This window comes from Seriola lalandi, unplaced genomic scaffold, assembly GCF_002814215.2.
Source record: "Seriola lalandi dorsalis isolate HSWRI2012SDOR001 ecotype SW California unplaced genomic scaffold, Sedor1 jcf7180002054426, whole genome shotgun sequence".
In the NCBI taxonomy this organism is placed as follows: Eukaryota; Metazoa; Chordata; class Actinopteri; order Carangiformes; family Carangidae; genus Seriola; species Seriola lalandi.
Window position 1 is genome coordinate 299,518 of NW_019524979.1, and position 26,529 is coordinate 326,046.

Below are 26,529 nucleotides of genomic sequence, written 5' to 3' on the forward strand. Positions count from 1 at the left end.
TGGCAGCGCAGACCCTCATAGCGTGATAAACTCATTTAAAGACGCCGAGATAAAGAGAGAGCAGCATGGGTCCAGAAAGGGAGAAAGGGGCTTTCAGTCCGGCAGACAGGCCTGGCTCCTGCGAGGGCCTTTTCTCCTGCCCAGCAGCCTCCCATCCCTCTCCAAAAATCACTCTCATATTGCTGAACTGCACTGCCCCTGTGCCTCTTCATCTATGCTTTTACATCGAATTCATTTGTATTTCCATTTATGCCAATCCCTTTCCACTACATACTACTATAAAATTAACAATAAAGTTATGGTTTCCTATAGAAATGCCTGTTTGTAATGTGATGTGGGTGATTTCTTCCTGCAATATCAGAAAAAAAAACCCCACTGTTTTAGATGGTGTACACACAGAGCTTCACAAGTTCTGTTAAGGAAATATTACAGGGATAAAACAAAATACATTGTAGGGCTGGAATGCAAAAATCCTATGAGCATGCACAGTTAAAATTTGCAATAAAGTGCCAGCATATTTCTCCCGTCCATTATTAACAGCAGCTGAATAAGGATTGTAAATTCAGTATATAGGCCAGGCCCACAAGCCCGCAATACTAAACTGTGACTTGACTTTTATAAAAGCCTTTTTATATGCAGATGCCTTGCCTTCTTTTCTTTTTTTTTTACACAGCCGGGATCTGCGGTCATGGAAAGGATTCCTCAGCATTTTTCTGCCATCCAGCTGAGAGTTTCTCTGGCTCAGATGAAACAGGCCGGGCGGAGTGTGGTTTTCATCTGACAAATATTTTCATTATCTCACATTCTTGGCACCGGGGACTGTGCGTCGAAATAACACGTTCACCAGGGGTGTCTGCTTTGAATTATGCCCACCCAAGGGTGTCAGAAATAACATGGACAGAAAATTAACCAACTATGCAGCTTGTCGTACTAATGACACTATTCTATTTAATAGCTTTAGAGACGCCACCACCATCTGATAACTTTGTCTTCGTGTATTTGCAAAAGTTAATTTACATGTTTTAAATTGAGCATAAAACATGTAGAATTTTTATTTTATTTAATATTCATTATGGCATGTAATACTTTCGGTGTAGGCTACATATCGCCTGCCTTTTTTTTTTTTCTTTTCTTTTTTTTTAGCTATAGGCCAACTCCACAGTGCTATTTACACTCTATGAACAAAATTTAAATAGATAATAATAATTAAATTTATTTAAGTTAGAAACTGGGATCACATACTGACAGGTGAATGTGTTTAAACTACAGTGTAAACCTAAATTATTTAAATCTCAGGTTTGCGAAAGGGACTTGACGTGATGGCCACTCTGACCAATCAAATTAGGGTCCCTGATCACATGACGCGATTAAAAAAGAAGATGATATTGAATCAAGATAGGTAAATAGCCTACAAAAACCTCCGTCTGGCAGAAAACAGCCTGGAATTTGGCTTGACGACCAACAGGAGACACCACCATAATACACATGCAAGAGTCGCTACGCCTTAAACGTTTCTTTTAATCGGCGCAGTTTCGGCGGAGAGAAACGAAGACGGAAGTCGGCTGCAGTGACTGCTTTCGCTTTGCTTCAACACTCTCCGGGTTGTGTCTTTTCCGTGTCTGCCAGTATGGTCGTGCTGAGAGGAATCCCCTCTGTGTTATCACCCGAGCTGCTGTATGCTCTCGCTAAAATGGGCCACGGGGATGAACTGGGTATGGTATTTAATCACAGACACACAGGTCGCCTTCCTTGTCGGCAGTCGCTGTAAGACAGAAAGGCTGATCCAAGTTCAAGTCAACACCAGTGTAAATGACAGAGCAGGAGGGGTCATTAACCTGTAGCTGCACCGACAAAAGCCGCACATTTAACCTGTTGTAGTTCATTCAGTCTTTTCTTACTTTTCAGTTCTTGCTGATGCAAATTTTCCGTCATCTTCTATTTGCGCTCATGGCCCAAAGGAGATAAGAGCTGATGGTATGTAAATGCGTGTATCTGTAAATAGAAAATGCTGGGTCCTTGTGTGTATTGTGGTTGTTCCAACTTTGTCTGGTCTCAATGTAGGTGTGGGGATCCCACAGCTTTTGGAGGCCATTTTGAAGCTGTTGCCCTTGGATACCTATGTCCCCTCTCCGGTACAGGACCCATAAATCTAAAGATAAAACCAGCTGACTGGTGTCTTGTTGATGACAACAATATGAGAGAGGCTATTTTTGCTCCCTTTTTTTTAATTTTTAAGTGTCAAATCTGTGACAATGTTTCCACAGGCTGCAGTCATGGATCTGGTAGACAGTGACAAACAGAGAAGTTTAGCTGTCCCTGTGTGGGACACCTACACACAGCTACTGGGTCAGGCTGGGTCTCAGGTAAAACAGCATGTCCACCCCATGATTAAAATAAATCAGAAGGCAACACAATATAACTGTGTATCTCTTTGATTTTTTACTCATTGTGTCTTGATTTCTGTCTACATACAGACTCCTCTTGAGAAGGTGGAAAGGTTTGTTTTCTATGAACGAGCCAAGAAAGCCTTTGCTGTCGTAGCAACAGGGTGTGTGTTTTCTCTGCCTTCATTTGAATATTGTGGCCGAATGTTTCATTCTGCGTCTGCAAAATGAGTACAAAAACATGCATCCCTTCGTAAAAGTTCAAACCTTCTGAAGTCTTAAAACGGGTACCTATTATCTGTGATACCACCTTGATATTCACGTTGAACTGCCATTTTGGTTCGCTTGATTAACTATAACAATTTCTGAACAAATATGAGATCTGGGTGATTAATCTGATGTTTGGAACCAGGCAAATGTTTAAAACGTTTTTAAATTTAAATGTTTTCCTCTGCTCTGTCTACACAGGGAAACGGCTCTTTATGGTAACTTGATACTGAAGAAGGGGGTTATTCCTGCAGAGCTGCTACAGTGATACACACACACATTTTATAAAGTAATGATGATCTCATGACAATTTCTGCTCTGAATTCAAAGCATAATTTATATTTGTTAATGTGTAATTAATACCTCAAATACGATCTGATTAATTTCCAGTTTACAAGGAGCAGAAATGATTTTGTATTTTTCTAAATAACTTCTGTGTTGTACATGCATGTCAATAAATGAAAGCCACAAAGTCTTTAATAAGTGTGTTAGTGTCTTTATCAGCAAGATACATATAAACAACACAGACTTTTAAGACAGTTTAAATGAGTCAAAAGAAGCTCATGATTTATTTCCCTGTTGCAGCTACAGTGTGTGAGCTGTGTCTGATCTGAAATGATAAGGATCTACACAGGTTGTGTGGATCACTGGTGGTACAGATGATCCAGATCTTCCTCTGGTTCGCTGTGCTTCCTCTCAGACGGCAGATCAACGGGCGCGACAACTGCAGCATCATCTTGGTAAGGGACGAGCACCTGGAGGTCTTTGTGGTACAGGTCGTCCATGTCTTCCTCTGGTTGGGGTTGAACTCTGACCTCACCATCCTCTCTGACCTCACCATCCTCCCTGACCTCACGCAACAGCAGCTCCATCTGCACAGTTGAAGGTTGGTCGTCATGATGATACAGGTCGTCTTCATCCTTCTTTGGTTCAGAGTGCGCAACACGGACTTTATCACCAGCTTTGTATTCAGCCGTGAGTGGGGCCAGATATCTATCCAGCTCCGCCCAGGCTTTGTTGTAGACTTCATCCCAGTTCTGCTCAGGTTCCTCTTCCACCTCACTGAAAAGTGGGTGGTCGATGTCATCTCTATCCTCCTCTGGTTCCTCATTAAACTTCATGTTGGGTTCTTCCTGCGCGGGCCCTGGCTGGATGTCGGCAGCTGAGAGGACGTCCATGTTTTGGATTTGGACTCTGAGGAGATCGGCCATGGAAGGATGGTGCAGCTCATCCAAGTCTTCTTCAGCCTTCAGGGGCTGTTTGTCCTGTTCCTTGCCTCTCATACTCTTCCAAATCATCATGCTAGGGTCGATGTCATAGTCAGTCTCATCCATGGTCTCTGGAGGCTCCACTTCCACTCCCCAGGACATTTTTCCATTATCATCTATGGACCTGAAATATATATCACACAATCTCAGTCTACATTTCCTGTGTCAAAGAGAAAATGATTCACTTTCAAATTAGTTAAAGGAAATTACAACTTACATAACAGTATCCTGGAGAGCTTCACCTGTAAGTTTATTCTGAGAAAAGAGCACAAATATTACATGACTGTCGTCCAAATACAAGTTAACGACCATACAAACATTTAAACTGATCAGGTTTCATTTATCATGTGATTTGAAGCAGTAGAATTTACAGTGGACAGCCAGGAGCAATGTAAACATACCCAGGATTTGTATGGCTTCGCTGCGACGCAAAATATCAGAGCAACACAGACTATTAGAGAAAACCTACGAGTGAAGAGATTTAGGATTAATGTCCAGATTTCAAATCCCCATGTGTCACAGACATTACAACACATCCTTGTTCAAGTCAAAGAAACAAACCGTATTAAAACCAGGTCACTGCGAGCTAAGTCAGAAACCCCTTAAAGAGAAGTGTAGTCTCCTTACCTGAACATGATGTCTCTTTTTACAGTCAGCTCAACGTTTTGGATCTGAACAGAAATGAAGTTTGACTTCAGTTCACCTGAAGCAAAGGACCAAAGTTCCACCTATAAACCAGTTAGATTTTCTTGACCTTTGTATCCTCTGGATACAGAAACGCTTGCTGTAAGTTATTCATCTTTCCTTATCTCGTATTTGTTGCGCATAACAAAGCGGCTCATGATGTGGAAAAAATGAAAACCGCCTTTTGCACTATTTTGTCAACTTAATAGTGTTTTGGTGCCGGCGGTTGATTACAGTTAAATTCCTCATTCTGTAATCAAGTCTAATAAGAGTGAATGTACTGTACATATATCTGATAGTCAAAATAAGATCATTACTCATGTTTTAGTTCACTTTTACCACTGTAGTGTGTTGTGAAAGGTAATTCTTGCTTGTGATTCGTTGCATGTAGAGACAGAGTACATTACTGATCTATTATAATTACCAATAGTATAACTACAGTTTGTGTGATTAATGTTCCTTATCACCAATCGGTGATCACATGGTAAAAACACCCTGGTGCATTAAAGCTGAGGTTGAGATATTTTATCATGAGACAAACTTTATTATGCAGTAATAGTTTCTCCAATCTCCTAAAGAGGGTTGTCCCTACTTTTTGGCTTCAGTGAAGAACAGTGCAATATAAATAAAGTATTTTATTATGTATTACACACATACATAATAAATAAAAAATGTTTTCACCCACTTCACCAGTCTTTGTTTATGCACTGGACAAAGCCATACATCAAAATAAATACAGCTGACAGCCGCAATTCGGCCCTCAGATTCATCACTGGTGATACAGTTGGTTTCACTGCTCTTAGTATCTGGAACAATTTCCAACACATTTTAGGAACCCATAGTATTGAACCATTGGGATATAGTTTAATTCTTGTTTTAATCTGTTTTTAAATGTACTTGCTTTAACTGGATTATGTCTATTCCAACATATTTTTTTATGAATTGTTTATTTAATGCAGTGCTTTGTTTTATTCTCTGTTAATATATATCATATCTTATATTATTTTCTAGCTGTGCTAGTAGTGTGACTAGGGATGATAGTGTCAGTCCTTTGGTTTGTCCTTCCACTACTTTGGTCCACACTGAAATATCACAATTATTGGATGGATTGTTGTTAAATTTTGTAGGATGAAGCCCAATGACTTTGGTGATACCCTGGCAATTCCTCTAGCATCACCATGAGATTCATGTTTGTGGTTTTAAGTGAAATGTCTGGACAGCTTTTGGATGGATTGCCATGATATCTGGTATAAACATTTATGTTCCCATCAGGATGATTAGTAATACAAATATAATATTACTATGAAGCAACAATAAACACGTTGTTCGTGTTTGTCTTACTTTCACAGGAACCTTCTCAGATGCAGAGAGAATACATCTTCAACCATTTAAAACGACTAATTACCCTTCGCTTTCACATCCACTGTAGGAGCACAGATTGGAGGCAGATGATCCGTCTGTGATTTTAGTACCAGGCACAACTTAAGTGAAGCAACTGTTCAATGTGTCAGCTCTAATCTACATCCATGACAAGATCCTATTGTGCTGTAAAACTCATTATTTCAGAATAAAACAGCTTCATGTGTGATGTACATGAGTTGTTTGAAGTACAGTTCACTTTATGAATCTTTTTTTTTCTGATATGCAGCCAAGAAAGAAAACCTTTAACTCTGAGACTATATGTTAAACATATGTAAGTACATGCACTACCATAAACTAAGTCACCTTATTTAACATAACATATATATCCCTTAGGAATATGATTTCATCTCAGCTCTCTCTCAGTCTCTCCATCGAACTACTGTTGCCATTGCGGCGTTGTGAGAACTCTTCACAACACCTCTTTCACTCTCCATACGACAGTGGGGGAGTCATTAAGTTAACATATGGGTAAATAATGTCTCAGGACAAAAGGGTTCAGCGCACACACACACACACACACACACACACACACACACACACACACACACACACACACACACACACACTGTACAGTAGAGCAGGAGCAGACAGACACACCACACACTTCCTGCCCTGTACAAGGGATGGCTCCACTGCGTCTGCTGGTTATCTGCCCTCTATATCAGATCCATATGTGCAAGTCCAACGTTGCCCCTCGACTAGCCCCACTCCCAGGTCACTGAGTGGTCTACTGTCTTCAACCCAAAAACACTCTCCCTAAGCAAGCAAACGGCAGACGTCTTTGAGGTCTGTGAATTATTGACAAGCAAGCGATGACTGTTTGGTTCAGCTTTTGTTGCTGTATTCAGACTATGCATTTAAAGGCATATTTAGACATGCTGGGAAATTCTTGTTGAGATGAGAAGATCAATATCATTCTCATGTTTAATATGGAGGTACAGGCAGCAGCTTAGTTAGCTTAGCTTTGCATAAAGACTAAAAGCAGGGGGAAACAGCTAGCCTGGATCTGTCCCAAATGAGCCTTTGTGAAACCATAAATTGTCATTTTTACACTGTGGTTATTGTATGGATTAAACAAATGAGTTATAATGTATAATTATATGCTGATAGGTTGGTTTTGATACCTTAGGACAGAGCCAATCTAGCTGTTTCCACTCTTAATGCTAACCTAAGCTAACCGCATACTGGCAGTAGCTTCATATTTAGCGTACAAATGTAAGAGTGGTATTGAACTTCTCATCCAACTCTCAGCAAGAGAGCAAATGATCACATTTTCCAAAATGTCAATCTGTTCCTTTAAGTAAGATTGTCTTCATGAAGATAGTCATAAAATCACTGTTCCAGGTTCATTCTGATGACAAACCAGCTGCTGAGCCATTACACAAATGTCTTGCAGAAACCGCAACCCTGGGAGAAGACATCCCGCAGCTCCAAACCTTGAAAGTAAGGTTTGATGGATAAAGTGCGCCGAAGCTCCTACCAATCCACCCTCTGTGTTCTGCACACATCAGTAAAACAGCTTTCATGTGAAGGCCCAGAGGCCCAGCAGTTACCAACACAGATTAACCACATGACTCCCCTGCTCCCTGAACTTCTGATGCTCCCACAGGCTTCCAGGAAAACATGCTCCTCTGTGGTTTAACCAGCCTCTGGTTGTGGCAGAGCACTGCAGCTCAGCAAATGAGTCGCTCACCATCGGGCTGAATCCTGTCTCGGTCGCTCCACCAAGGTGATCAAGTGTCGGAAAGTTTAAAAGTAGTGGAAAAGTTAGGAAAGGTAGTTTTTCACAGTAACACTGGAAAACAGCAGCATAAATAAATACTACTGTGTGAACTTTTATACTTCTATACTATATTTTAATACTGAAACTTTTTTTAAGGAATGATAACCATCAGTAACTAGCTTTTGCACATGACGCCTGTAAAACAGCGAATTGTCGTCTTTACACTTTAGTTTCTGTGCGGATTACACAAATGAGATATAACGTATTCATGAGTGAGCTAAAGAGGAGCTGGTATAGTATTTATTTATTTATATAGTGATTATACAGCAAAAACATGACCTATAAAAACACAGTCTAAATTGAATATGAACATGAACGTTTGATATGCTCAAACACGAAAAAATTTATAAATTTTTTTGTTGTATGTCATAGGGGTTGATATATGGGCCATGTGTCACTATGAGTTGTAATTATCAAGCCTGGAAGCAAAACAAGCATGAAATATGGCGGGATATTTCAAAGAGCCTCTCTTCTTTCAAACGCGCTGCAGGTGATATGAGGATAATTGAATCTTTACATGTGGTGTGTACAGATTTGTTCCCTGACACCTCTAGGACTCATCACAGGCTTGGTTTAATCTGCCAAGTGCATGAGGTGCAAATATGTTTTCCTCTTCCCGCCACGCTGCGTACTTCTGCTTGTATCCGGCTGCTGGTTAGGTACATGTGCATGTGCTGGTGCTGGTGCGATGCGTGAACGTGCGTGTGTCATGTGAATGGCAAGCCTTTTAGAAAATGTAAGAGCAAGACCAGAACGAATGGGAGTTGTCAGCAAGTAATGATTGCTCCCAATAAACTGTGAAGCACACACACACACACAAACACACACAAACACGCACAGTCACACAATGTTATTGCACAAAATGTAAAGAAGGAGCCAAGAATAAATTGCCTGTCTGTAACTATTTAAATGCAACATTAAGTCATGATTTACGCTCGTAATTCTGGGTTAGAAAACATGCTCCAAATGTTGCAGCTTGCAGCAATTTATGGGGGAAACCACTAAAATGAATATTTGACTAAATTCCCATTTCAAAATGAACCATCCTGGCTTCGTTTTTTCTTAATGTTTCTGTTACACAGTCGTTGCATCTGGGGTGTGTGAGTGCGTGCATGAGCATGAATGCATGTGGTTGCACAGTTCGCAGTGTCTCTGACCCACATGCACAATGTGTAGTCAGATATGGTAGATTGATATGTCATTGCCACTGATGACAGCACTTTCTTGAAATTGTAAGTGCGTCATCTGTTGTCCTGGCTCTGCCCCAAAACCAATAGCAGCTTATCATTGCTAAGACTGTGAGGAACGCAGCCGTCGTGTTTCTACTTGACTTAATGTGGCATCTTTATCAAGATTTTGGTAAAGAAACAAATAGAAAAATACAATATTTAACAGGCGACAATCAGATTCCCTGTTAAACCTCAACACATACTGTATCGTTGTTTGAGATGTGATAATTAATATTACATAACTATATGAAAACAGAAAAGTCACTCCTCCACACTAAAACAATCATCAGCACCAAAACCTTATCATCATCATCAATACTATCAGTAAATTCCATAAAGGTCGTCCTGGAGCGTAGCGCTGTAAGCTAACTACCACTACTGTTTTTACTCACAGTCTTCCGTCACACACACACACACACACACACACTCACACACACACACACTCACAACATTTAGAAAAGCTGGGGTTTTCTAAATAACTAAAATTAACTCAATGATCTACAATTAACTTAATTGATGCTTCACCAACACCCATTAAACACACATTAGACATCTCACGGTGGAGTTTAACCGCACAAATTACAGGGCTGAGGGAAGGACCTCCATGGAAGAGCGGAGGCGAACATGAAATGTTGTGACGACGGTCTGGTGAACGGGGGAGCTGTCAGACTCATGAAGCTGCTGCAGAAAGAATTAGCGAGCCATCTGCTCAACAGTTGTATGCCGGCACTTCGGCTTTTGACACTGCCTTTAACATGTTTTAATGCTAAGTGCTTAATAAAATGCCTCTGTGAAGAGATGGGATTTTAGTGGGGGGTTAAAGGAGGGGAGTGATGAGCCAGTCTGTCTGGGGCCCAGAACCACCTGACTATCTGGCTCCACAGGTAATATCTGAGACAGTTTTCTAGCAATAATAGCGCTGATGACAGCTGAGGCAGTTGAGGGGAGATGGACCAGGAGCTGCACAGCTACACAGGAGACAGGCAGAAAGAGCAACTTTCCCCTGTCTATTATGTAACTGATGACAGAAGACTGGGAAACTCTTTGTCTGTTACAGATGAGACGCATAGAAATATGGTTCACCTTTTTGTCCAGAGCAGCTAATCTGAAAAGCTGCTCTGAGTTTCTGTGTGAAAGCTGCAGCTGCTGGAGCCGACACAGAGCCATCACACTGCTTTGACAGTGTGTATCAACCATGGAAATATTATATTATAGTCACAATAATGAGAGGGGAAAGCTCAGGTGGTCCCTCACATTCTCTCTCACGCACACACAAACATACCTCACACCCTTATCCTCCCTCAATCACACCCCTCATAAACTCAGTAAACATGTGGGAGCTGTTAAAGTAAGTTTAATGGCTATTTACTGTGTTTTGTACGCTTCTCATTAAACACATTTTCCACTCGAGGAGAACTAATGTTTTGGAAAACTCTGTTAAATCAAACACACATCATGCCAGCACTTGGCAGATGTGGCTCATTAATTAAACAATCTGCCCTCTACAGGATAAAACTAGCAACTGCGGAAACTTGACTACTGACATGCACTCACAGTAGTTTTACAGATATGGCTTTACATGTTGATAGTTTTTCTTTCCCAAAATTGTAACTCCACGATAACTGAGGGCAGCAGAAGTCAGGTCAATGACCCTTTCCTCACACACACAGTCATGTGATCCGTTGTTAATGTAAAAATGTTGATTATAGATAACTTTTAGAGATAAAGGCCTATACAATGTAACATAGCGATATCTGCTTTTTCAGCCTTTATCAACATCTGAGAGAAAATGATGATGGATGCCAGAAATGAAAAGGCCTTGAGGGTGGAGTACTTAAAACAAGACAAAGAAAGAAACAACCTCAGCTTCCTAACCTCCTCTGCTTCCCCCTCTCCCCCCTCCTGCTCCAGCCACTGAATGCCTCCTCACTGGAGTCCGCTGCGGCCCTGGCTGCCAGCTGGAGTAGCCCTAACCTTTAACCTCTGACCCCCAGCGCCACAGAATTCATCACAGAGCCATCGGCTCAATGCACTCAGCGGGGAGCACATCCTGTGAAACACTGTCAGGACAGCAGAGAGCAGCTGAGTACAGGTGTTAACAGTGAGGACAGGTGTTAAGGATGTGCTTTACACTGCCTTCACTGCTGCCCCCTCCCTCGATACTCGCATCGCAAATGCATCCATAAGATCGCAGAAATCCTCTCAGATTCTGTCACACTCTGAACTTTTGTGCTGTGTGTGCTTGAGTGTGCGTGTCAAGGTCCCATCTGTCCTGATGCTCCTGGGTTAAAGAGAGGATCCTGCTGTTCCTTGATGGAAAGCTGCCTGCTACAGAGAGATCCGGTTACAAGAGTGCCGCGCTTTCATCCTTATTAAAGAAACATGTGCCCACTCTGTGCAGCTATGATGGCAGATGAAACCTTTTTATGCTCTCTGCTTTTAGTTTTTTATCAATACAGATAAGGATATTACACAGATATGATCAGTTGACAAAACTCTCATCTTTTGAAGTTCAAACACTCCTTCGTCATAAGAAATACAAAGTTGAACCTATGAGAATATTTAAAAATGAATGAAATGCCTTTTTGTGCATCGTCATACCTCAAATACAGACTGCCTGGTGACGAACACTAGCTGATTCAATTAAGATGATCACTTAATCTTTGGTCCTCATCATTTATCCACAACTAATTGGAGCATGGCTTCTAGGGCTGCTCTCATGTGCAGGCTTGGCATCACAGTAATGCAGGTTCCCTCAATAGAGGGACCAATTTGTGCAAAAATCTTAACTTCCCCAAAAATAAAAGTATATAATGTTAATTTTCCAGCACCTTACAATTAAAAATCAGTATAATCTGAGACAGAAACTTCTCAGCATCAACACACTAAGTTTTCTTATTTTACTCTCCTAATCCTGAAGTTATGCACCACACATAACTGATAGACAACTATGATTTAAAAAAAAAACCCAATTGTCTCTTTAAAGTTTAAAACACAAAACAGATTATTATGAGGCCATCCTGATGTCAGGACGTGGACTCTGTGAGATACTTACAGATTTTACTCTAAATGTTTTTCTGTAAAGAGGTTTTATATTTTCTAGTCAGAATCTATTTTAATCCAAAAATCTCCCAAAAAAATCTCCAAAAAAGACTCTCATAATATGCTTTCAATAAGCAGAGTAATTTCCAATATTTACGAACTACACACAGTGTGCATTTGCCCCTGTGTATGATGTTCAGTAACTGCAGTGTGTCACAATGACAAATTGTAATCGGATTTGAGGAATCCAGTTACATGTAATACATCGTTCATCAGCCGCAGCTACTATAACGACCTCCATTCATGCCAGAATCGCAAAGTTGCTCATTCCACATCATTCAGTGCCATGTAAACTATCCTCGGCACAGTCAGAGGATGTGAGTCAGACCTCCGAATCCACTCCACTCTGCAGACTTTCATTTGAGGATGATGACTGTCCCTGAGATGTCTATCTCGGTAGTCTGAAGCCCCCGTGCAGCCGCTGTGCTCCCTGACCTCGCCTCCCAGACCCTGCTTTGTTCCCATGCTGTGCCCTGTGGAACGTCTGGCTCCAACCTTTTCAAAACCATAATTACATACCTGCAGAACGCAGACAACAGCAGAGTAAAAAGAGACACAGCATGAAAGAGGAAGGGGTCACCATCAGTGATACGTGATAACTTGCTGCCATGTACATACTGCTGTATCTCATTTACTTTAAAGGGAACGACTGTAAATAAGTCTTTTACATTCACTGCTCAGTGGTGTTTTGCCAAACTAAACTAAAACAACAGTAATGTCGAGTGTCTCCTCAGTTCCTCTGAATCCCATCAGCGTCACGCTGTTACATACAGTATCTCTCCACTGATAAGATTATTGCTGTTGGACATGTTTACATAATGTGGATAAAAACAACTCCAGATAAAGTGCAGTCAAACAGTTCAGACATAGAAAAGGAGCGGATGTAGAGGGAGATGCGGATGCCATATAAGGAGATATATTGCAGTGATGTTGATAGAGGTCTTCTTTGTGATTTAAATATTACTCAATACGAGAGTAAGACTGTGGAAGTTAAGCCTAAACTTTGAGGATCAACTGGTACTTTTTCATAATAAAGCAGATTTTAGTTCCTGTAGTTTCTCGTGTTATTGAGGCACCGCTGAATGATCGTCACCCATTTGTCGAAAATGATATTTGAAACTGCTGTATATCATGGGGGTGGTTTGAAATTTCTCACTGAGGTCAGTTTGCCTTTTGGTGTCATAATCAGTAACTCAATGCCGTAATGACTGTTTAGGCACCTATATAAAAGCTGTTATATAGAGCAATGAGACAACAAAACACAAAATAAAAAAGAAATATTCTACCTGAATGCCCAGGGTGTTTTTTTTTTTAATTCACATTTTGTCCGGCAGGTTTGGTATGAGAGATTAGTTTTGTTTGTTGAGCTTTGAAACAAGGTGGTGAAAGGTGAAATGTTGCAGTTCATGTGAACAAAAGTTACAACTGTGAATTCTGTTCAATAATAAACAGCACACCCCTGTGAAGTAGAAGCACCCTGGTTGTGGAAGGCACCGCACTGCAGACTGTGTGTATTTCAGCAACTATTCACACGTCAATAATGAGAGTTACCAGGAGAGGTAAACTCAAAACTCCCAGCGCTCTTTGCAAATTAAACAAACACAATAATGATGCCCAATGTGTCCTTCAAATAAGCCAGCACAAGATGAATCTCACTAAAGGAGGTTGCTGTTACATTATTGGTTTACATAGTCCTATGAACTTATCCCTGAGGAAAGACGCTTGCCAGAATGGGATTTTACTAATGTCACTAAATCACTCCCAGCTGGCCTGACTGCAGGAAATGCTTCTTTCTTCTCAAAACCTCAGAGCAAATAGTACATGAAGCATGGTGCATTCATGAGCATGTCTGTCCTCAGAATTTATGTTAAACTGTCTGTCCTGGATTTCATAGCGTTTGAGGTCCTCCAGGGCTGCGGTCACAGTCTGTCTCTGTCAGTCTGCTCAGCCTTCTGCGCTGCCATGAGAGCTCCTATTCACCACTTAACCTTTCAAAAGTGGTCAGCTAACTTCAGAAGGAAAAACTATTCCTGGCTTAAGAAGGTGTGAGGAACGCCAGATCAGCGAGCATTGATTCCATAATGATGGTAACAACCGCTTTCAGGTCAGCCACACAGTGACTGTGGGTCTGAGTGGGTATTTAAAGGGTTTAATAGACATTTGAGCAGGCTTTGGTCTCATGCTTGTGAAAGCAGTTTAGCAAAGAGGTAAACAGCCCTGGGCCAGCAATAACAGAGTGGAACTGATTAGAGGAGGAGAGAGAAAGAAAAGAGAGGAAAAATGAGACAGGGACAGATAGCATCTTCTTACCCGACTTAATTATATTAGACAGCTAAAGGCTCCATAATCTCTCAGACGACAGTCGCATGTGAAATGCAAACAATAACAAAAGAATATTCTGTATAACTATTTCTATATTTTGAAGCAGGGGCAGGTAATATGGACCAAATTAAGATGATCCTCATTCATTTTGATAGGAATTTTACCAAAGGATTCATAATCACTTGGTAAACATGTAACCTGGCGCTCAAGCTATTAAGTCATATATATATATATATATATATATATATATATAAATGTTGTATTTTACCATTGGTCCAGCGGATTAAATCTTTGAAGGTATTTTTGTAATCTCAAATATAACTCTTTTCTCTATGAAATCATAAATGTTTATCTGGAGCGAAACCTTCATTCAAATTCAATATTTCACAGCATAAAGAGCACAGCAGTCTGTGGTGATTTTGGCTTTTAACACTGGTTTGGCTCCAGGCAAACCAGTGTTAAAAGCCAATTTTGTCTTTCTGGGCATAGAGTAGACATCTGTGAGATCAAGAGCTTTGAAGGTACAATTCACTGTTGGTGAACAGGTAAAAAGTAACATTTTGACTTTTCGCTGAAATTTTGTGAAGGAGGTGACCAAATATCAGACCACATAGTTTAGAATTCTAGGGTCTCAAATAAAAGCCATAAGAAACCATGATATATTAATGAAATAAGTGACTATCAATATAATCAGTAAATAGTTTAGTATAAATTATGGGCCAGTCTTAATTAAAAGGCAGAGAATCAGTGATCCAGGTTCTCTGGTTGTATTTCTGTTCCTTTCTTCTTCTTCTTTGACAGGATATTCTGCAATCACCAACCCTCTTTCCTGTCCTTCATCACTCCTCTCTATCCCCACACGTTTAAACTCTCTTCGTCTCTCATCCCCTCCCTTGCCCTGTCTCTCCATTGCCAACTCTTCATGTGTCAATGAAAGCTGTTGCTAATGAAAGTTAAAAAGCAAACTATGAAAAGGAGGTGAGAGGGAGCAGAGGGAGGTGCATTCTTTCCTCCCTGCATGGGAAGAGTTTTGCTGGGGCGAAAGGGAGTTCCAGTGGAGGGGAGGGGGTGGGAAGAGGGGAGATGTGGATAGGAGCTGAGTGTCACCCCCATCGCCCCTGGACATGGAAAAAACATTTTGTTTCTTCAAGTTTCAAAGGCAAAGCAATTACACCAGAGACGCAGGATGACAGGACATCCCTGCACGGCAGTGGCAAAGCTAGAAGAAGAAAAAAACCCACTGAGGGGAAAGAACCACGCCTTCAAAAACTTAACAGGGGAAACTCATCTTCTCCTCTCTCTCTCTCATCACCTCTCCTCGCCATGGCTATAAGCAAAACTAAAGCAGCACCCCAATAGCTCATCTCCATCTTCTCTGTGTCCAGAGAAGGCGGCCATTGTGTGCCCGTTCCTCTCTCCCCAAGTCAGTTTCCTATTGAGGCTCTGAAAGGGCCTTTCAGGGGCCCTGTTTTGGCTGTGCAGCTCACCTGCAGAGGGGAAACTATGGGTCTATTCTAAAGCCCAGCAGCTGCCAGGGCAGAGAGGCTGGCACCCAGTGGGAGAGAGAATAGCGTCCGCAGAGCCTTTCAATATGAAGCCACTTAGTAACAGAAGGCATGTGCCAAGCCTGCAAAGCCAGAATGAAGAGTCACCCTTTGGAGTTCACTAAATATCAGAGAAGAGTTAGACCCATCTCCTCTTCGCTCCCTTTCTTCCTTATCCACTATGTCATATCTTTGTCTCTTCTGTTCTTTGTCTGGCCTCGCTGTTTATGGAGTAATAATCCACAGGTAGCAGTGCACAAAGAAAGAATGGACTGCGTAATATAAAGCGCCTTAGGTCAGAAGGACGGGGCTAAAAGGTAAAAGTCTTTTTTTTTTTGTTGGGAAAACACAGATCAACAGGTGGGACAGAAGAGCAAGAATCACACTGGCAACAAAAATGCTGCCAAAACAGTAACCTCGCCCATGTTTACGAGTATCCGCCGGACTCCTTGTCGTGCGACAGATCGAGCTATGATACCGCTGTGAGGATCCCAGTGGCTGCAGGCCTGTGAAGAAGCCTTCACCACACAAAGCCCCTTTTCTGTCAGCAGGCTAGCTCCCACACTGGCGCTAATTTACGATGCCCTCACAGCAATTTCCACAGTCAGAGAAGTTCAATTGTGTTTTCCAGCTCATTAAGCATCAGCACAACAAAGCTTTCATCTTCTCCTTCATCCCCCTCTTCTCTCCCTCCACCCGTCTTCCTCGCTTTATCTCGCTGTCCACTAATCTGCCTCTTTTAAGCATCTAGTCTAAAAAGATAAAGTATACTGGATAAAATGGGCTTCCCTATTCTAACAATTTTCCCTCTCGCCTACATTAAATTCTATTCTATTTTGGGTTTTTTTGGTTAGTTTTGTTTGTTTAAAGCACGGCCCCAAGTCTGAAGGTTCCCCTCATGCAGACGTAGAGAGAATTTAATGGTTGTTTATTCAGGGGCCTCTGCTGTGCCCTCCCATCTCTTTGAGAGCTTCATGAGACGACGTGGAATCTATTGTAATCTCAGAAGAATCAACTCAGCATATTTGTTCAGGTTGTCACTGTGCAGAGATCACAGGCACGCACTCACATTCTCACACAAACACAGATTAGTGTCCTAAATATCTTTTAATTAAACAATCCATTTTATAAAACGCAGAATCTGTATTCGTATATGAGATGAACACGGCAGGTGAAGTAGTACAGCATTGGCCTGAAGTTAGAGAGATAGGCGTGTGACCAGAACATCACACGGACTCAATTCTTCTGAAGGCCTGAAAAATCTGCATCTGGCTATTCTCACCGTCCAGAGCTGGTGCAAAAGAAATGCCCCTGAGCAAGGCATGTAACCCCAATTTGTTCCAGTTTCAGCTCCTCTGTGGCGAACATCATCGGAGCCTCCAGTATATGATGACACCGTAAATCTATTGACATAATTGACTCTAACGTTTGAAGTCAGTGTGAGCCACAAGCTATGAGGAAATGCACACATCCCCTCTGGAACTAAGGGCAATACTGCATAGGTAGATCAAAACAAGTCACTCTTGAAATTATTTGCATTTGCAGTGAACAGTCATCTACATTACAGTAAGTGCTGTTAAATGTCAAGTTAGGCTTTGTGCACAGGTTTTGCTCCAGTGGATAAAAAGATAAATAAAATAAAAATAAAAAGATAAATATCTTATATAGCAACATTTACTTTTGTAAGCAAGAGGATGACTCATTCCCTACGTTTTTATTGTAGATGGATTGGACTTTCATTTGTCCTCCATTAAAGGAATAGTTTTAAGTTTTTTTTAAGAATATGCGGTTTTGCTTTCTTGTTGAGAGTGTGATAAGATCGATGCCACTCTCATATGTTTTTGCACTATAAATATGACACTGAAGCCAGCAGATTTTAGCTTGGCTTAGCATTTAGGCAGGAAACAGGGAAACAGCTAGTGTGGCTCTGTTCAGACAAATCCATCTACCAGCACCTCTAAAGCTCAATAACTAACGTGTTATATGATGCTTGTTTACTCCAAACAAAAACTGAAGTACAAAAACTACACTTTGTGGTAGGCAGATTTTATACTTATAGACAGGGCAAGGCTAGCTGTTTTACCCTGTTTCCATCTCCCACCCTTGACTTTGTGCTAAGCTAAGCTAACCATCTGCCGGTTCTTCTTATTTACATACAGTGTGGATCACACAAATGTGAGAGTGGAATAGATCTAGATCCTTTTCCTAAAATCTCGAACTATTCCTTGTCTCCTTTTGAATTTAAGGAAGTATAGCAGTCTTAAGAATAAGAACATGAGGAACTCATCTTCCCAACAGGTGCGACATTGTGGCTGCCAACATATGAGTTGTTTCGGAGAAGTCAATTTTAATATTGTTGGGAAATGCTTAACCCCATTTGCAAAACAAATCAGATTGCAATTTTCAGCCTCTGGTGGGCCTACACCAAACTGTGTTCACTGCCATCTCCCAGTGTGCTGTGGTCTGACCTCACTCCACAATTCACTGAAGACAAACTGGGAAATTGATGCTGAGACACAGACATTTGTGAAATTGAATTCACTGTAAATCTGTGGGGGGAAACAAGGGAACAGAAGCAGATAATAAACAGAGGGAGAGAGAGAAATAAACGGTTTTATACAGTATGTTGTGGTAAGACTTTTTCAATAGTTTATAGTTGAGCTTCTCTGTATTTCAAGACTCACAGCATGGGGAGAGCTGTACCTCCGAGTGTGTGTGTGTGTGTGTGTGTGTGTTTTAAGTGTGTGTGTCAGGTTTCTCTTGCTTCCATTAGTCCTGTGACGTCCTCTGCTCCTCTTCTGTCATCACCCTCATACTAACAACGCCTACATCTGCTATCATGGCCAGACAATAAAGAGCCTATAATAATTTGACATCCCTTGTCTCTGTTAGTGGGGTCATTCTCCAAAATCATCATCATCATCATTATCATCACTGAGTGCAGGCTACCATCTGAGTTCCCCCTCTGCTGTCAGCGCAGTCACTGAGCTCACCCTAACCCCATGGCTCGCTCCAGGTCCAGAGAGGGTGTCCGGTTCCCTTTGTCCTCCTCCGTTCCTCCCAAACCGCAACAATAGAGCTACAATATCTCTGTGTTCACCTGTTAGCACCTGGCACTGCGGGTAAGACTCACTGCTGAGTCCCCGACAGCCAAACACTCTGCTCGTCTCTGTCAGACGCCATGTGGAACGCGCCTTCCTGTCACCAAACCCAATACCCTACATACAAAACACACAGAGGCATAATAACCCGCTCGCCGCTTGCCTGTCAACACTTTCCCCTGGCAGCCGAATCATGCTAACATATAGAGGATAAATGAAAAGCACTTAACCAATCAACAACCCATCAGGTAATTACAAAGGTTTGAAGCATCATCGGCCCTTTGAGTCCAGTATGTCCTCCTCAAGAAGGAAATTACTGACTCACAACAAATGCTTAAAACAGACAAGCGCAGCTTGTGCTGGTATAAAGATTTATTTTCAAGTTAAAGACCATAGCACATCTGTATTTTGAGTTTCATTTGCCTGAATTGTGGGATCAGACTTCACAACATTTATGCCTTGGATATGGTGACTATTTTATTTTAAAGATGACTTTTTGGCCATTTTTGTATCTTTGTTGAAATAATCACAATAATTATTCAAATAGGAATAACAGAGCAATCTTTTGGATGATCTTTCCTAGACAGCATTCGTATTGTCGCACTTGCTTGTACCCACACAAAGTAGTGGTGTGAACAATTTTAAAAAAGAGAGAAGTTCCAACCCTGCTTACTTTCACACACCCGGCCCCAAACACTATATGCTAAGTTTGTGTGATTTGTCAGACACAGCCCCCTCCTTTACGACGTCAGAAAAGGGCTGGTGTAAGCAAGTTTAGACCCTCCGACAAGAACTTCGGCTGAGGCATACTGATGCCCTAAGTGGCCTGTAGTTACTCTTTGTAAAACCTCCAGTAATGTTTTACCCTGTGACACCCGGAGAGATGTTCTCAGATGAAAATTCAACTATGTTCTAACGGTCGGTCGGACGGTCATATCAGTGACGCCACAGTTTAGGTTGACAGGTTAGACCTGACCTTCAGTGGGCGCAGAGAGAGTAGCAGCTCACGTGACACAATGTGCTGACGGTGGGAAAGATGAAACAACTAATCAAGGCTAACATGTTGTGGCACTTCCCTTCAAGCTCAGATCAGTTAAGGAGAAACATTACTGGGAAGACCCCAGGCCTTCCACATCCGCTTCGGCATGATTGGCATGATGGGGCCTGAGTGAAACTGAGCCTTAGGCAAGTGAGCCTATATGAGTGTTGTAAGCAGCATGGTGCCATGTAACCAGTGTTTAATAAGTAGATTTAACAAAAGAAATAGTCCTGAAAATCAATGATCCCACTTCATCTCATGGAAGCTGTTATGGTACAAGTAGCTTTAGCTTTGCTCACATTAATGTCCTCACTGTGTTTCCTTGATTCTGCAACGAGACACAATCATCATGTGATGGCAGGAAATTAACTAGTCACAGAAAAAGTCCCAGAGTTAATGTTCCTCAGTGATGGTGTAATGATGCACAAACTAGATGAGGCTGTAAATTTAGAGTTGTGGAAACAAGTCACGTGACCTGAACTCAATTCAGACTGAAATCCAAGTTGTATTTAGATTTGACTTGGATTGAGCATAAAATGAGGATGAGACAGAGTGTCGTAGATTCTTTTCAAAACATAATATGTCATTAAAGTGTCAGAATATGTTTTATTTCAGACATTAAAGTGGCAGTGGACTCTGGAATATTTACGATTGAGACTTGAGTTGAGACTGGACACATGATATTTACATTTAGAGACATTTCCAAGGGACGAGGGACCAATTTAATCACAGCAGCAAAGCTCACTGCTGGCTGCATGAAATTGACCAGATCATAAATATGCTAATACTTGTGTGAAGTTCAATCAAAACTGCATTCTCTCTGTAAAGATAAAGAGAATTCATATTGAGTGTGATTTATTGAAAATGTCAGCCTGGAAAGGAAAGTTTGTGATCTAACATCCATCAAGATTTTTTGACATACTGTACCGAAGTTGGCAGGTCCACTCAGACACAGGATAATACTCTGTTATGCTTCACCAGGCAGGCCTCTCGTCTCTTTTAAAGACGATACACTTTCACCACAAAGTTCCCCGCTGTGTGTTTCATAAATGTTTATCCCACATGACTCCAGCCCCCTCCACAAAGTTTGCTTAGGAGAGCTGGAAGCCCTGCCAACTCTCATGAAAGAGAATGATTTAAAAAATGAAATATATAAAGCTTGCTTCAACATGTTTGTTCGAAGCAAAAACTCTTTTAGAAACCACAATTACCTCCATAAACAATTCTCCACTTTGGCAAGCCAGCAAGGATCAGAAAGGTGTATATAAATGTGTGTGTGTGTGTGTGTGTGTGTGTGTGTGTGTGTGTGTGTGTGTGTGTGTGTGTGTGTGTTTGTGCGTGTAAAAGACAGGCTGAAAGTCAGACAGATGGATAGACTGGTGGTAGTTTGGCTTGATAGCTGTTCACAGTAAATGACTGCCTGTAGTTGACTGGTTGATGGCAGCTGAAGCTTCTCAGTTGAAGCTGTGAGGGAAACTAAAATAACAAACTGAAGAGTATAGTATGAATACTTTCCAAGAACGTCTTTACCAATTAAAGCTTTTGTTCTTTCTTTATCATTGTTTCACATTTGAAAATGATAAATGTTGCTGCTCACTGGTGCCATGGCTCTACAGTTTGCAATGATCGCCATTAAAATTCTGTACAGGCTTTCATAGTCCGCAGAGGATGAATCCCAAAAACTCAAATCACCTACAGACTTTTCCTCTAGCACCATCAGAAGGTTGACATTTTGGGTTTTAGTGAAATGCCTTGTCTAGTATTGGATGGATAGTACTGAAACTTGGTACAAATATCCATGATGCCCAAACATTGAATCCTAATAGTTTGGTGACCTTTCACCTAGCCCCACCAACAGGTCCAGTGAAGTATCTTAACATCAACTGGATGGATTGGCAGAAGAAAATATTTATTATTTCCAATAAATGAATCCTAATAACTTTGGTGATCCCTTAACTTTTCATATTGTGCCATCATCAGGTCAAAATTTTTAGTTTTCCAAAACTTTGGTTTATTACCTACACTTGCAAGAACTAACCCATCAGCCTAAGCTGTACTTTGTTTCTAGAGCTAATCAGCAAACAGTGGCATCTAATGGTATGGGTTGGGTCTCTGTCCCTTTTTGAAAAAATAAAGTTATGTTTTTCTCTAGTAGGACGTAGGAAAATCCATAAAATCAAAACATCTTTTTGTTTCTGAATTAAATGAATGTAGCTGGAGGCGACCATACTCCATAATGCTCGTTGGTGGCTATACAAAAACTATTTCTCAAAATAACCAAAGAACCAAAACTGATCTGATTTTCACTATATGCAGATGTATTGAAAAGTAATGCACAGATAAAAATGAGAGAGATACTAAAACTGTAGTGCAGCTACTGCGCTGTAGATAGATTTTTTCATCTCTCAAACCAAAATACTGTACTCATTGTTGACTTTTCTGGCATGTCCGTGCTACTCAGAGAGAGGCAGGAAATATCATTTACTCATTCATTATAAAACAGTGGAAGAGAAACAAAACATTACAGACAGTCTTACATCCTTCTTCAAACAGGGGGAGAGTGAGAGTGGTAATATTCACAGTAAGTAGAGGAGAATGTAATGTTGCAGGGCACTAAATTACAGTCATTGAAAACTTGTATGGTTACCCAGCAATCCATCACTGTCACACACAGAGGGAGAGGGGGAGAGAGAGCAGACAGGCGCCAGGCGCAACAGGATCAAAGCAGAAATGTACCTCGGGGAGAGAAAACAGTTAACTTCATTTAACCAATTGTCCTAGAGAGAGACAGACAGTGTGCTGCTGCAAGCCCAGCAACAGTTCCAATAAGAGAGGAAAACTCTCACATATCGGGTTTCACTGAAAAAGATTAGACTTGATATGAAGAGCTGCAAAACAAGGCCAATTTTGGACGGGCCTCTTCAATAGGGTTCTGCAACATTAGTTGGGGTTTCACTGTCTTTCAAAGGGATTACAATGACCACAATAGGTTGAAATATAGCAAATGTACAGCCATAGATAATGTGATTACAGGCCACAAGACAGAAATTTACAGTGATAATAACTCTTGAGGGTATAAAAAGTACTGTAATCCAGGATTGTCTTACTGCTTTAATGAAACAAAGTGATTAAATACTGTCAGCATTTCCCAAGCATAACTGCCTCGACGGGCCCTACAACAAGTAACAGCACTATCATTTTTGCAACTTAACAAAAACATTTTATACCAGTAAACTTTTGTAAAGTGAATTTGAATTCTCTGGCATCTTTTTGGGTCAGTTTTTGTTAAACCTTTAATAAGTTCAACATTTTGTCTCCTTTTAGCTCTGTTGTTGATGGTAGTGTACAGCAGGTTTTTTAAAGCTTTAGAGCAGCCGCCTGTTGCTCAAGAGCAGAAGGCTGATGAAAAAAAAACCAAAACATTGTGCTGAAAGGCACCAAAATGCTCCATAGCACCAAAAGAAACTGCAGCATTGTACAGACAGTTCTTCCCAAAAAGAAACATCTATCATGTTACAATTAGTCATATGATCCCCAGTAAAAAAAAAAACAAAAACTGATAAGTGGAGCTTTAAACTTGGTAAGGTATTCAAATAAAGAGTTTTGAGAATAAAGAGTTTATGGCCCACATTATATACATATATATGTATAACATAGGCTATACACATGCATGTAATGTTTTAGTGTGCACAAATTATATGCACTATATTGTGGGTATGAAATTGACTACTACGCCGTCATAACAAGCCTGACCTATCAGAAAGTGTTTTGGTTAAGTCACGTGGAAACCTCGACAGACTGATAGGCGGGTGGCAAGATGAAAGACGAACTTACGGCACATCACTGAGAGAGAGGCAAGTTCGTGCGTCAAATCTGAAGTGTACCACGCTGTGCAACATCGGATGAGCCTCGGCGGCATCACAGATTTCCTCAAGGCGAAAACACGGAAACATAAAACAGCAACGAGGAGAGCGGTGGGAAAATTGGTTGTATGGCACCTCAGTCGTGCGTAATGAATCCTGCGCAGGGATCACCGCCCTCGACTGCTCCGGGGGACACCTCACCAGAGGACCGAGCCGCCGGTGGCATGGGATCTGACAAGCTGGATCTATCCCCTGTCAGAAGATGTAAGACCAAGAGTTTAGATCTGCCTTTCAGTGTGGAATCCCTCATATCAGACCGGCCGCCCGGCAGAAGCGTCCACTCCCCCGAGCCCGGTTCAGACTGCGTCCAGGCAGAGGAGACCGAGTGTGCGTCACCGAGTGGACTTTATCGGTCCAAACCAGAGGTGGTGGACTCCAGTGACAAGGAAACGAACCCCTGGTTTCAGGCTCCTTACGCATCCCCTCCAAGTGAGTGTAGGATAACTACTGTCTTTCTTTCTTAACAATGAGAATCATACGCTTTCCAACTTTCTGACAGTTTAAAACTGTTCTGAAAATCACCAGAAACACTTCAACGAAGTTCAGTAAATTTATGAACGAAATATTTCTAACCTTAGGTTCTTTATTAGAAATCAATAACGAGGAAATTCGATTTAAAGCTATCGTCCCTTAATAATCTCGTATCTCAATAAATCTAGAGATGATGGAGAGGGATTTTAAAACTGACCTAAATACCGTCTTCCGTGTTTGATATTACCCTGGTTTGGCTTTGGTCAGATACAACATAGTTAAATAATATGGATGACATATTTTGTATTCCGGTGTTGTGATGTGACTTTCTAAATGTATTTCCAGGACTTCCCAGCCCGACCCCTTGCAATCTACGGAAACACAAGAACAACAGGAAACCCAGAACTCCCTTTACAACCTCTCAGCTGCTTTCTCTGGAGAGGAAGTTCCGTCAGAAACAGTACCTCTCCATCGCGGAGAGAGCGGAGTTCTCCAGCTCCCTCAGCCTCACAGAGACCCAGGTCAAGATCTGGTTTCAGAACCGCAGGGCCAAGGCCAAGAGACTGCAGGAGGCCGAGCTAGAGAAGCTCAAGCTGGCCGCGAAGCCGCTGCTGCCGGCCTTCGCGTTTCCCTTCCCCCTGAGCGCACCTATGGGCGCACCGTCCCTCTACGCGGCCCTGAACGGACCGCGGCCTGCCTTACCTGTCCCAGGACTATTCAGTGGACCATATGGGATGTACTATTTGTCTTAACCCTCACTAACTTTGAACTGATTCGTGGGGAAAGCTGCCTTTAAAAATGCCTTCATGCAGCAAATAAGAAACACTGCAAAAATGTCCATCTGTCTGAAATCTCATATTAAATCTTATGTAAAATATTTCTCGTTATAGTGAAAAATAAAATTGCGTGAGAAGAATATTTTGCATACAGAAATGTTAGCAGAATAAACTGGTTTAATTTTAAAATAATAGATTCTTTTCAATGAACATGTGGAACAGAGACAAGTGAAATATTTTCACTCAATTGTCATTTTTCATTTCATTTTCTATGACGTATTTCAGATTTACTTTACCGTAAAATATTTGTTAACGTGGTCATTTTTGCAGTGTAATTAGTAAATTCCCTTTTCGAAAAGACACACTATCACTGAGCTCATTCTCCGGATAAAATTTTTCAAATTTCACATGAATTGGGAGCTTCTGTCTTCCAGTATAGGCATTCTGCCGTAAAGTAATTCTAATGTGGCAAGAGAAGATGTTTATTTAAAGGCCTGTAGCTTTGGGTTTAAAGCAATAGCTTCTGATGACTCACTAAAGTGACCATGTGAATGTCTTATTTCCATTTCAGAGGCCTTTCAAAAGTTCTCACCTTAAATGAACAGTTTTAAAAAATGTGCGGTACAGAAAACACTGAAGAGCATCAACATTTATACTCAGTCTAAAAATCAGTTTTCTGTATAATAGGAGGAACTTCTCTGTTTAATCATAGACTGATAATATAACTGGCACTCAGACTTTTTTTTTTTTTATAAGCTGAAGGTGGGAGGAAAAAGTTACCAAACAAGTAGATTGTGCCTCAAATTATGATCAGCTGTTATAAAGAGGCAATCTCACACATCAGTCATTCAACAAAAAAAAAAAAACACTTCAATTAGCGCAAACATATATTCATATTATATATATTATAGCCATAAAAATACAAATTAAGTCTAAAATAAATCTACTTTATCATTGTCATTAGTTTTTTACATTACCTCAAAAGACCTTTTGCACAGGTGTTGAAAGAGCTCCTTAAAGTCCAAGACCAGTTTCATTACAAAATGTAAATAAAAGTCAACTATTTTTTGCAAACACTCCAAAATCCTAAACAAGACTGATAGACTCACATCAGTCATTAATGTACAGTGTATTTTATATTTGATGAGTGAAAAGGTGTTTTGTACAATTATTAAAATCTCTTATGTAAATTCTGTCATTCCTCTCATTTTTCT

At 41.0% G+C, this 26,529-nt stretch overlaps 3 protein-coding genes across 3 annotated transcripts; 2 read left to right on the forward strand and 1 right to left on the reverse strand.

Moving 5' to 3' along the window:
- The first annotated feature begins 1,612 nt into the window (after nt 1-1,612).
- On the forward strand, nt 1,613-3,134 carry fuom (fucose mutarotase). Its single transcript, XM_023410593.2, has 6 exons — nt 1,613-1,712; nt 1,906-1,974; nt 2,062-2,132; nt 2,265-2,363; nt 2,475-2,548; nt 2,853-3,134. The coding sequence occupies exons 1-6, from the start codon at nt 1,628-1,630 to the stop codon at nt 2,917-2,919; spliced, it is 465 nt and encodes a 154-aa protein (XP_023266361.1). The 5' UTR covers nt 1,613-1,627; the 3' UTR covers nt 2,920-3,134.
- Nucleotides 3,127-4,960, reverse strand: LOC111658175 (uncharacterized). The gene is made up of 4 exons (XM_023410592.2): nt 4,547-4,960; nt 4,321-4,384; nt 4,137-4,174; nt 3,127-4,043 (listed from the first exon to the last, which is right to left on the reverse strand). Exons 1-4 carry the CDS (start codon nt 4,552-4,554, stop codon nt 3,296-3,298), a joined length of 858 nt encoding a protein of 285 aa, XP_023266360.1. The 5' UTR covers nt 4,555-4,960; the 3' UTR covers nt 3,127-3,295.
- Nucleotides 4,961-23,976: 19,016 nt separating this feature from the next.
- On the forward strand, nt 23,977-26,505 carry msx3 (muscle segment homeobox 3). The gene is made up of 2 exons (XM_023410595.2): nt 23,977-24,497; nt 24,885-26,505. Exons 1-2 carry the CDS (start codon nt 24,137-24,139, stop codon nt 25,289-25,291), a joined length of 768 nt encoding a protein of 255 aa, XP_023266363.1. The 5' UTR covers nt 23,977-24,136; the 3' UTR covers nt 25,292-26,505.
- Nucleotides 26,506-26,529: the final 24 nt, after the last annotated feature.

Bases quoted from the DNA above. Each gene is read 5' to 3' on its own strand.
- fuom (XM_023410593.2), top strand. From the start codon at position 1,628: ATGGTCGTGCTGAGAGGAATCCCCTCTGTGTTATCACCCGAGCTGCTG. The intron at 2,133-2,264 runs GTACAGGACCCA...ATGTTTCCACAG, and splicing joins ATACCTATGTCCCCTCTCCG to GCTGCAGTCATGGATCTGGT. The intron at 2,364-2,474 runs GTAAAACAGCAT...GTCTACATACAG, and splicing joins TGGGTCAGGCTGGGTCTCAG to ACTCCTCTTGAGAAGGTGGA.
- LOC111658175 (XM_023410592.2), bottom strand. The intron at 4,175-4,320 runs GTATGTTTACAT...CTCTTTTCTCAG, and splicing joins CGAAGCCATACAAATCCTGG to AATAAACTTACAGGTGAAGC. The intron at 4,044-4,136 runs GTAAGTTGTAAT...TATATATTTCAG, and splicing joins GCTCTCCAGGATACTGTTAT to GTCCATAGATGATAATGGAA.
- msx3 (XM_023410595.2), top strand. From the start codon at position 24,137: ATGGCACCTCAGTCGTGCGTAATGAATCCTGCGCAGGGATCACCGCCC. The intron at 24,498-24,884 runs GTGAGTGTAGGA...ATGTATTTCCAG, and splicing joins TCCTTACGCATCCCCTCCAA to GACTTCCCAGCCCGACCCCT.